This window comes from Nannobrachium achirus, assembly GCF_963921795.1.
Source record: "Nannobrachium achirus genome assembly, chromosome: 5".
In the NCBI taxonomy this organism is placed as follows: domain Eukaryota; kingdom Metazoa; phylum Chordata; class Actinopteri; order Myctophiformes; family Myctophidae; genus Nannobrachium; species Nannobrachium achirus.
In genome coordinates this window covers 16,928,471-16,940,535 of record NC_137814.1, presented here as the reverse complement: position 1 = coordinate 16,940,535, position 12,065 = coordinate 16,928,471, and the positions used below count along the sequence as shown (strand labels likewise).

The following is a 12,065-nucleotide window of genomic DNA, read 5'->3' as shown; positions in this document are numbered from 1 at the left end:
CCCTATGGGGAGTATAAAGTTAATCTCACCTTAATTCATAACAGAAATGCAAGAGAAATTGTAAGTAATCCTAAAATAAATGGCAACATATTAACTTTTTCGCCGCCGTTGACAGTCCTCACCGTCATTGAAAGGGTTAATACCATGGCGCCGTTGACGGTGAGGACTGTGAATCTTACTGTATATACAGTAAAGATATTATTACTTACTTAATGTCGCTCCGGTCCCGCTCGCATCGGTAATGTCGGCGATTTGTTTACAACGCACGTTGGGCGTGCACGCGAAGTGAAGCTCCTCAATGTTAAGTCAATGGAGAGGCCCATAAAGAAACTTCATTTAAACAAAATAGCCATTTTGAGACATTTTGCAGCAGATCTAAATGTAAACAAGGCACAAGGCAGGGCGCAGCCATCTTCATCTTCTTGTCGCACACTGTCATGTGACTAGATGACGTAATCGTTGCCGTCAAGTGATAATCCAAAAAAACAAAAACAACCCCCTTCCGGCCCTTCAAAATAATAGCGGCGGCCGACGGAGGAAACGACGTGGCGCCGAGGCACCAAGCAACCTTCAGATTAAGAGGCAGTAGATGTGTTAAGTGGAAAATTACATAGATACACAGTATAACATTAGAAAAGAAAAAGAAAGTGCGTGTGTTCGGGCACAGACCTGTTGGGGCCCCTGGTGTTTGCAAACAGAAAAGATTAACTGGGGCTCACCTCATTGTGTGGCGCAGCAGCAGCAGGGCCGTTTGGGGGCTGGTTGGGAGCAGCAGCAGCAGGCTGCTGGTTCTGCTCCAGCCACTGGGGGGCGCCGCCGTGCACAATCTGCTCCCGGAGCCACACCAGACTAATGAAGGCACACAGTGTACAGGTCACCACGAAACAGCCCTGCAAGCAGTCTGCTAGCAGGTTCTCCCTGTGGGGTGGGGGGGGGGGGGGGGGGGGTAGAAGATGAATTACGCTTCTGGCAGAAAACACATGTTACCACAAGACGGTTTTCTTTTTTTTTTAAGCCATTTAGAGCTAAACACAAATCTGTGTAATGTTAGATGTGAACCGCTTTAACCATTATTTTATGCTTTAACTGTTAAAAAAAATAGCAGATATACAAGCTCACAGCGCGGCACTGAGTGCCGCGCTGCGAGCTTGTAGATCAGCTATTTCTGGGAAAAAAAAATTGTGAACATTTGTGCAAGTCTTTGATTATTTCTGACCCGATTCGATAAAATGTCTTCTAAATCCTTCTTCTAAATCGGTGGTTCTCAAACTTTTTCATGTCAATGGACCCCCAAAATTACATATATTTGGCCGCGGACCCCCCATCTCAAAATATGTTGTTCCAGGGACCCCCCAGAAGCAAATATTTGAGTTACAAATGTTCGCATTTAAAAAGATATATTGAAAGACTTGCAACAAAAAAATTATCAAGATTTTTCAAAAATAGCAGATCTACAAGCTTGCAGCGTGGGACTCGGTGCCGCGCTGTGAGCTTGTATATCTGCTACTTTTCAATAGTTGAAGCATCAAATAATTCTACGCCTAAATTTAATAGAGGGATGGTGAAGGGGAGGAAGAGAGAGAGAGAGAGAGAGAGAGAGAGAGAGAGAGAGAGAGAGAGAGAGAGAACTAGAAGCAGTGCTCTTCCGAGCACAGGTCTCCACCAGGCCGTGCGTCCTGGTGATGCTACTGTATAATAGGCCAATGTAAAAAGGGTGGCATATGTTCTTCACCTTAGATCTTTCATGGCAATCGGACGCTGCATGCATGATTTGAAGCATTGTGTTCCAAAAATGTGTTTTGCTAAAGTCTACCTGCTAGTGGCGCTATAACAGGCCAATGTGAAAAAGGTAGAAATTGTTCCTTGACCTAGTGGGAATATGTGTGGCAAATTTCACGGTAATCGCAAGCTGCGTTGATGATTTGAGGCATTTTGTTCAAAAACGGAGCAATCCTGCAAACTTTGGAAGCTAATATTAGCCAATCAGGATGGAATATGAAATATCAAACGGATCGGACTTGATCACATGACTATAGAGATACTGTGTACCGATTTGCGTGATTTTTGGATAAAATCTCAAGGAGTAATATCCAAAAATGTGTTTTACATAAGTCGGCCCAAAGGTGGCGCTATAAAAGGCTGATGTGAAAAATGCAGGGCAAAGGTTTATCCTTAGCCTCTAGGGAGTGCACTTACAAAGTTTGAAACTGATCCGAGACAAAAATAACGACTAAAGTATAATTCTAACACTTTCCTTTCAACAACAAAGAGAAGAAAAATGTGTAAATAGTAAAAATAGTAAAAAGAATCACGGAAACTGGGGGCAGAAATTCTCCTCTGCCTACAAAATGATGTCATACTTAACAGCCCCATAGGCACAGCACTTTGGACGACTTCTGTTGTTTTAAATGTGCTATATAAATAAAGTTTGATTTGATTTGATTTGATTTGATTTGATGGACAAATGGGCGGACAGAGAGAATGGCTCTGTGGCGCATGGACTAAAGCTAAAGAATATCTCACGGCTGAAATGTAAAACACAAACGAATCAAGGATAGCGTGAAATGAAATATGGAGGAAAGAAATGCGGAACTTACGTTGAAAGCATGTCTAACGGCAGGGTAAGAAGAGAGCTCACAGAGCCTGTAAATAAACACTTGTAGATGCGACCTGGTGACAAGGAAACAGATACACAGTTGATGTTGGTGGTGGTGTTGTTTTTTTGGGGGTCTAACATCAATATCAATCGAGCACCACATCAGTGATGATTTTGTCGACTAAAGCTATAAAGAAAAAACGTTTGTCGACTACCTTTGTTCGCTGACAAAAACTAAATAAACGATGACTAAAACTAAGACTAAATATATTGGCAATTTCGTCAACAAATAAAAACTAGACTAAAATGTTAGGGAGGGATTAGTGAAGAAGATATAGTCATTTTAGGTCTGGTTGCGCTCTGAAAATAGCAGATCTACGTTGTGAGCTTGTAGATCGGCTATTTTCAGCATGCAACCAATTGTAAGGTCAGGCATTTCGACGCCATCAAGGCCCGCCAAAATACATCTTTGACTAAAGTCTTATGCTATTTAGTCGACTAAAACTAGACTTTAAAAACAACAAAACATTTCAGGTGACTGAAATATGACTAAAACTAAATGGAATCTTATGCAAAAGACTATGAATAAAACTAAATCGAAATTCTTCTGTCCAAATCAACACTGCACCACGTGTTCTCAGCCACGGTGTGATGTGGCAGCACTTACACGCTGTGAGGGGCACCACCCCCAGCCAGGCAAACGCCACCAGTGTGTAGTGGAACCAGTATCGGATGGCCGTTCCCACGCTGGTCACCAGCCCCGCAAAGATGTCCTGGACGGGCAGGCGAGACGGCATGTCTGGAGAGTAGACTGAAGGGAGGGAGGGAGAGAGAGAGAGAGAGAGAGAGAGAGAGAGAGAAGGGCTGAGTTTAGCATTTGTCTTTCACCTTCATTTATTCAGGATGGTCAATTGAGAGCCAGCGCTCTTTTCCAATGACGCACTGGCAGTAAACATAGCATTCAATTTAACCCATTTAGGCCTAAAATTGTTGGATGCTTTAACTATTAAAAAATAGCAGATATACAAGCTCACAGCGCGGCACTGAGTGCCGCGCTGCGAGCTTGTAGATCTGCTATTTTTGAAAAAGTCATGAAAATGTGTGTATTTTTAAAGCGAACGTTTGTAACTCAAATTTTGCTTCTGGGGGTGGTCCCTGGAACTAGATTTTTGAGATGGGGGTCCGTGGCCAAATAAATATCAGTTTGGGGGTCCTTCACATGAAAAGGTTTGAGAACCACTGACATAGTAGTCTCTCAAGAACAGACTAACTGAGCTCCATTTAAGTGAAAAGCACCTTTTCTTTGACGATGGCTTGCCAGATTGCTGACATAGAAACATACGTTTTTCAAAAAATCTTAGAAGGATTCAAAAGACACTTATAGAATCGGGTCAAAATTCTAATTTTCACGATTTTTCAAAAATAGCAGATCTACAAGCTCGCTGCGCAGCACTCTGTGCTGCACTGTGAGCTTGTATATCTGCTATTTTTCAATAGTTAAAGCATAAAATAATAATACACATCAAACACTAACACAAATAGATGACAGATTACAAACACAAATGGATTACAGGATAATCGACATTGCAGACTGTTCAAGTACAGCCAGAAGCATGATTTATACTTGTGTAGCGCGCCGGAGTCATGCACTGAAAATGGGCGATCTACAATCTCACAGCACGTTGCAGCGTGACATGCTGCGAGCTTGTAAATAGGAATGCTCGATACAGGTTTCTTCAATTTCGATCCCATATATATATATTTGGATATTTCCCGATACTTTACCGATACCCGGTACAGTAGGCTTCATAGCAAGTATTAAAAAAAATCATCACCTTTCAATTAAAGCCATTCATTAATTGTAGGATAGGCTTCAGTTCAAATAACAGAGTGCAGTCAGTGCAACTGAGTGCAAAATGCAATGGCAACACGTGTCTCGTCTCAAGAGTGGAGGAGCGACGAAAAAGGTTTGCTGGATAAGATTGTGGGATAGCGTTTATTTTATAAGTATATGCTAAAATGTTTGGTTATGGGCTTACAATTGCGTGATTATATTGCATATTTATACGCAAGAGACTTTAATATTATTATTTTGTGTCTGTGACTTGGATCGGTGACGTTGGGTCCGATAGCCGATATCCCAATATGACTCCGATACCGATAAGATAACGGTGCTTCCCTACTTGTAAATCACCTATTGTCCGGTACGCGACAAAGAATAACACTAGGTGGGGTGAAACATCACCTCAATCCTACGCATTTCCTAGCATCAATGCACTGAATGACTTTGAATGTAATTGAATTGAAATTGAATGACTTTTAGAGTGAATACAAAGAAAAGAGAAGTAACACTTACTTGGTGTAAATGCAAATCGGTGTTTGCATAATTCACAGTATTCTTTCCGGCTGTGCTTGAGCCACTGGAGCAGGCTGTGAAAGAGAATGCATAATGAGTTGTGTTGTCTGCCTCCTTTGGCACATTTCCATGACTAAGAACTGTTGAGTTCCTCCCTGCTGTCCAACATCTGCAGGGAGCACTGCATGCATCACAACACCAGCCAGGGAGAAGGTGCTAGACTCTACTGATCTGATGTAGTCTGGAGAAACTATGGGTGATGACAGCCTAATTAACACATAATACAGGTTTGGCATCTTCCTTATTTGGCAAAAGCATGGTTCTGTCAAATTAAAAAATATAGAAATAACCAGTGGTATAAAGTAACTAAGTAGATTTACTTAATTAATGTACTTAAGTACACTTTTGAGATATTTGTACTTTACATGAGTATTGTACAATTTCCAATAGTTTTACTTCTACTCCACTACATCTCGGATCCAAATATTGTACTTTTACAACACCACAATTATTTGAAAACTTTAGTTACTAGTTACTTTGCAGATATTTTAAAACATCCATAAACCACTTTAGCGCTATTTTATACTGTGGCTATTTTCTACTGTGGCTATTTTCTATTTCTACTGTGGCTATTTTCAAACATTTTGTACTTACTTAAGCTTAAACGGTCCTCTGTGTACATTTTCCTGTTAAATCCTATTTAACGGTCCTACCTCCTATGTACAAGGGTGTAAATGTATATTCTGTGCATTTTGTTTGTATGTGTATGTTACGTGTTTTTTGTTTTTTTGCTTTTACCTGTGCAGCACTTTGGTCGACTAAGGTCGTGTGAAATGTGCTCTATCAATAACGTTTTGATTGATTGATGCATGGCTCCAATGGAAAGCAGTATATCTGTGTGTATTGATATCTATGGATGAAGACTAGCTGGTGGTGGTGAGCTGAACATACCACTCCTGATGGATGAACTTGATGCTGCCGGTGCAGACGCAGGGGTAGAACAGCGGCTTGTCGTGGGTCCCCTCCGACCGGCACACCCGGCAGATGTCTCCTGTTGGACAGCGATGGGAAAAGTGTTACTTAAAGGACCTATAGTCAACTTTTTCTTGAAAAATGGATGCTAAAATAAAATAAATGTTTCGAAAATATTTTATTAAAAAAATAAGCTTCATATGTGTTTCTATTCTAAAACGACCACAAAAAGCGTAAAATAATTACAAAATAATCATTTTGGCCATTGTCAGACCGACACTTTGTTTACATTCTAGTCTATAGACTAGGATGTAAAAAAAGTGTCGGCCCTACAATGAAAAAGTTGACTATAGCTCCTTTAAGTAAAACTATCAATACTGCAACGTAGAAGTACTCTGTTAGTAGTAGAATTTAAAATGTACTTGGGTAAAAGTACAAAAGTATAGAGCATCGCAGTGGACGTGGTTTACTGGTCCCACAAAAAAATCTCCTGTTCATTTCCTCATAGACTTTCACGAAGATATTTATAACAATTATGTTAAGCCTAGATCCAAGCCATCCAGGAGTGCAGGGAATCATGAACATGAAACCTTTGTTTCTATGAAAAGAACATTTTGAAAATCGCTAAACAAAGGATATTTATTAAATGTAGTATATCAAATAATTAAAATTTAAATATAAAAATATGTTTTCATATAGGATCAAAGGTTTTATGGTCATGATTCACTGCCATCCTGGATGGCTTGGTTCTAGGCTTAACATAATTGTTATAAATATTTTTGTAAAACTCTATGGGGAAAATGAATGGGAGATGTTTTAGTGGGACCAGTAAACCACTTCCGCTGCGATGCTCTATTGGTATCAAAATGTACTTAAAGAAAGTAGAAAGGTATTTTTAGGAACCCAGGTCCCTGACTTAGGAGACAGATACAAAACATTCTCACTGTGCTGTAAAGTGACACCTGAATTTCCCTTTGAGTGTCAATAACGACTCTTAATAGGCCTATATGATCACAGCATATCTCATGTTAAATGACAGCCACTTGACAACGTAATCTGAGTGATGCAGACTGCATACAGGGTGACAATGCAAAACACCACTCCTGAAGGATGATCTAATCAGCCCCAAAAGGGAGCAAACTAAGAATATTCCCTTCAAATCGAGATAATAAACCCCCACACAGCCAAATTGTTGTCGCTGTATTCCTTTGTAACTCTGTCGGTGTACAGAAGTAACCAAATGGACAAATAAGGGTAAGTACAGACAGACTGGAAAGGTCAAGTTTATTATTGACGGTTTAAGTGGTTAAATATCTGAAAACACAATTTGACGTGAATCCAAAATACACTGATGTTCGCGCTGTCAAACAATGAAACTATATGGAATCTATGAAAAGGTTGTGGGGGTCCCTGCTTCATCTCTCTCTCAACTAAGGGGTCCTTGGCCTGAAAACACTGAAGACCACTGTCTTATGGTGTTCACATTTAGCAAGGTACTAAACACATTGCAGAGAAACAGTGCAGTGCAGGCTGCAGTGCCTGGGTAAACTATAGGGTCACAGGTCAACCACGAACCTGCATGGCAGCTAGTATCACACTGTTCACACACAATCACACAGTTAACGGGGAACATGCCAACGGGTAGAACGTGCACTGGGTTGAATCCAAGCCGGGTTTGGTGGTTGCAGTTTGCACAGAACTTAAAAACATAACAATAACAATAACTAAATGATGTGTTATTGGCATTGATTGATTGATTGATTGAAGACTTTATTAGAAGTTTGCATAGGAAAAGGTACAGTTTCATGACGGTACAGTTCACTGGTACAAGGTCTACTAAAAGGAGATCCATGAAAAGACTAAGCTTATTTCCACTGGAAACCATTGAAGTATCTCATATAACATTGAATGACAGACAAATAGAACACAGTACTATGCAGTAGATATGTAAAGAAAAACAAAATAGAAGACAGTAAGTCAAAACAAACAGTATATACAAAGAAGGGGCAGGGGAGGGTAGGGTTGGGCTAGATTCTTTTTTTACCAGTTGCGAACGGCTGCTGCCTGTAAGTGGTTTTTCAGGGCAATTTTAAAGGATGCTAGTGATCCACACTCCTTTGTGGCCTTCGGTAAGGCTTTCCACATTTTGGTGGTATAGCAGAAAAAAGAGTTTGACCCTTTGTTGGTTTTGACTCTGGGTTGAAAGTGATCTGTGGCGCTGCCTCTGGTGTTGTAATTATGGACATCCTTAATGTTTATAAAGTATTTTGACAGGTACTTGGGTATCATAGTGGTGTAGTGTATCTTGTACACCAGGCCCATTGCAAGTTGCTGTACTCTGTCAACTACTCTGAGCCACCCCACTCTTAACTGGTGAGTAGCGGTGAGGTGAGTCTGATAGGGAAGTCTAAGCAGGACCCTAATTAGTTTATTTTGGGCTGTTTGTAGTTTAGTTTTCAGGGCTTGTGGGGCGTCACAATACCATACGTGGACTCCGTAGTCAAAGAGGGGCTGGATTATTGCACCAGCTATGGTCTTCAGTGTGTTGGAATTGACCATCGGGGCGATCCTCTGTAGGAAACGAGTTCGTTGGTTGATTTTATTTATTACTTTAGAAGTCATCTTTTCACTGGAAAGATTAGCTTCAAGGATACATCCTAAGTAAGAGATTTTGTTTTTTCGTGTTATGACCTTGTCACCCACTTTGATTGTGAAGTTATCAACTTTTTTGAGGTTATGATTTGATCCAAAGAGGATGGACTCTGTTTTACCCAGGTGAATTGATAATTTGTTGTCGTTAAGCCATGTGCAGATCTTACTTAGTTCAGAGTTAAGTGTCTTCTCAACCTGCAAGTGGTCCTTGCCCGAGACTAGGAGAGCCGAGTCATCCGCGAACAGGAACAGGTTGCAGTCACAAGCAGATGCCATGTCGTTCACGTATATTAGGAACAACAGAGGTCCCAGTATGCTACCTTGAGGAACACCACAGTTTACCGGGAGGGGGGGGGACAGGGTACCGTTAATCTCCACCACCTGTTCCCTCCCCACCAGGTAAGACTGCATCCACCTCACTGCTGCGCTGTCAAGACCGATGGCTTTTAGTTTCTCAATCAGAATAGAATGATTTACGGTGTCAAATGCCTTCTGGAGGTCCATCATGACCATGCCGCTATATTTGCCGTCATCCGCTTCGCGTTTGATTTGGTCAGTCAAATAGAGAAGGCATGTGTCAGTGGAATGAGATTTTCTGAATCCAGATTGGAACTCGTAAATCAGATTATTCTCATCGAGATATCTTGCTATCTGTTCGTAGACTATTTTCTCCATGACTTTGGATATGGAGCTAAGAATGGAAACGGGACGGTAGTTTCCAGGGTCTAGTTTGCTACCTTTTTTATGCAGGGGGGTTACTTTTGCTAGTTTGAAGTCCTGTGGGACATGACCCTGTTCGATGGAAAGGTTAATTATGTGGGTAATTATTGGAGCAATGGTGGCGGCTGAATCTCTGAGAAATCTAGCTGGAATTTTATCAAGGCCAGTGGCCTTGTGTTGAGGTAGGGTTATATAATGTGACAAAGGACGTTTGTGTGCTTGTCTTCTCATCTCTAGCACATTGCAGAGGAGATAATATAACAATCAGAATCATAAAACACAACACAACAATGGATTAAAGACAGTGGTGGAAAGTAACCAGTACATTTACTTAAGTACAATTTTTAGGTATTTGTACTTCACTGGAGAAATTTCCAATAGTTTTACTTCTACTCCACTACATCTGGGATTCAAACAGTGCTCTTTTACTCCACTAAATGTATATGAAAACGTTAGTTAGGCTACTATAGTTGCTTAGATTTAGATTATTATTCATTTATAAAACATTAACCACATCGTCCCTATTTACATGTCGGACATCTGAAAGTCGCAGATCTACAAGCTCATACGTGTGAGCTTGTAGATCAACTATCTATCTACTTTTAATATAGGCCTACATTTGAAAACTTGAAATGGGATATTTGCAACTGGTAAAAACAAACATGGTCCAGACTCCAGCCCTACCCTCCCCTGACCCCTCTTTGTATTTACCTACTGTATGTTTTTATTTTGTTTGTTCTTTTTTCCCTGACTATATAGACTGCATAGTACTGTGTTCTATTCGTCTGTCATTCAATGTTATATGAGATACTTAAATGGTTTCCTATGGAAATAAGCTTAGTCTTTTCTAGGATCTCCTTTTAGTAGACCTTGTACCAGTGAACTGTAGCGTAATGAAACTGTACCTTTTTCTATGCAAACTTCTTCAATCAATAAATCAATGAAAATACTTGAAATGGGATATTCTGCATGACGATTACTTTTTACTTTTGGTACTTTAAGCACATTTCGATACCAATGCCTTTGTACTTTTACCCAAGCACAATTAAAATTCCAGACATTGAGTATTTCTATATTGCAGTATTGACACGTTTACTCAAGTAATTACATTGTAACCCTGATAAACACTAACACACAACAATGGATTAAAGAACAGCTGTTAGCCCAGCATGGCTACCAGATAGCAACACACACACATAATTAGCCACCGTTAGCTGGCTGTCTGGGGCAATAACCAGGGCCCGTTAGCATGCCAGCACATTAACACCAATAACACAATATAACATGTTCAACACATCAGTACAGTACAGTATAGGTTTCGGCTGACGGCACGCTAGTATTATTAGCATGTCGAGGCTAATATAATCATAATAAAGTGTACTACCAACCTTCATCAGCGGTGTCCATCTTGGCTGCTGTGGTCCGTCCTCTGACTCTCACACTGCTGTCCACATTCAGTCAATAAACACAAATAAATAAAAAAGAAACCGATATACGGCTATGTGAAATGTAAAGACATGTCGGGCTGCTGCTCCACTCTGTGTTTCAGCGACTTGTCATGGTTTGTTTTGGGACGTTAAAGCCCACACAGAGACGGTGTGTCTCTGTGGACCTACGGGTATGATAATGAAACGTTATCCGATCCGCGGACATATCTTATAGCCCCGCTTTAGCACATGCACGTCTGCAGTTTCGCCGCTAGATGGCAGCAAAGTACGCAGGCATAGTACATCATCACAGAGCCAGTTATAACCCGTCTATGGTTATAACACTCGCATGACTAAACAGATCATTTTGACCTGTTTTTGAGATTTAGAAATGGATTTAGAATGCTCAGGATGGAAACACTCAAAACATTTTATTTCATATTTACAAAATGTCTCAAATGGTAGGGGAAAAAAACAAGACTAATTGCTTGTATGATAAGGCCCAAAAACCCAGCCCAAAACAAACTAATTAGGGTTGTGCTTGGTCTCCCTCCTCTGACCCACCTTACCGAGCATCACCACGAAAGCGTGGGGTGGCTCAAAGTAGCTGACAGAGTACAGCATCTTGCAATGGGCCTGGTGTACAAGATACACTACACCTCCAAGATTCCCATGTACCTGACAAACTACTTCTTAAAGGTCAAGGATGTTCACGATCATAACACCAGAGGCAGCTCCACTAATCATCATCAGCGTAGATTTAACACTAAACAAGGCGCTAACTCGTTCTCCTGCTATACCATCAACATGTGGAACGCCCTTCCACAAGCCCTAAAGGAGAGCAAATCCCTAGCCTCCTTCAAAATTGGTATGAAAAGTCACCTTCAGACAGCAGCTACCCGTGACTTGTAAATAGACTAAGCCCCCATGCTCCCCCCCCCCTTTTTCTCTGTATTCTGCCTTTTGTATTTGATGTTATGCTTTTGAAACTGATATTATCCTAGATAAAGTACTATGTTCTATCCGTCTGTCTTTCAATGTTATATGAGATACTTAAAGTGTGGTTCCTGTGGAAATAAGCCTCGGCTTTCTAGGATCTCCTTTTAGTTGACCTTGTACCAGTGATTTGTACTGTCATGAAACTGTACTTTTTTCTATTGCAAACTTCTAATAAATTCTTCAATCAATCAATCAAGGAAAAATCATGAAAGGGAACATTTCTCAGTTTCCTGAGCAAACACAAACCACCTCAAAATCTCAAAATCAGGTTCAGTCATGCGAGCGTTAAGTCATGGGTCTTCAACAGGGGGTCCTCCAAATCTTTGAGTGATAGATCATAGAA

At 40.7% G+C, this 12,065-nt stretch overlaps 1 protein-coding gene across 1 annotated transcript in view; it reads right to left on the bottom strand.

Annotated features, from left to right (window-relative positions):
• The window catches only part of LOC308286156 (E3 ubiquitin-protein ligase MARCHF6-like), a 32,031-nt gene extending 21,211 nt beyond the window's left edge, over positions 1-10,820 (bottom strand). Inside the window, exons 1-6 of the mRNA XM_080727112.1 lie at positions 10,685-10,820; positions 5,904-6,003; positions 4,953-5,026; positions 3,264-3,407; positions 2,598-2,670; positions 720-918 (exon numbers count right to left, since the gene is read on the bottom strand). Of these exons, the coding sequence (XP_080583238.1) occupies positions 720-918; positions 2,598-2,670; positions 3,264-3,407; positions 4,953-5,026; positions 5,904-6,003; positions 10,685-10,703 (609 nt within the window). The 5' untranslated portion in view covers positions 10,704-10,820. The remainder of the gene's footprint in view (positions 1-719; positions 919-2,597; positions 2,671-3,263; positions 3,408-4,952; positions 5,027-5,903; positions 6,004-10,684) is intronic.
• Between the last annotated feature and the right edge of the window lie 1,245 nt (positions 10,821-12,065).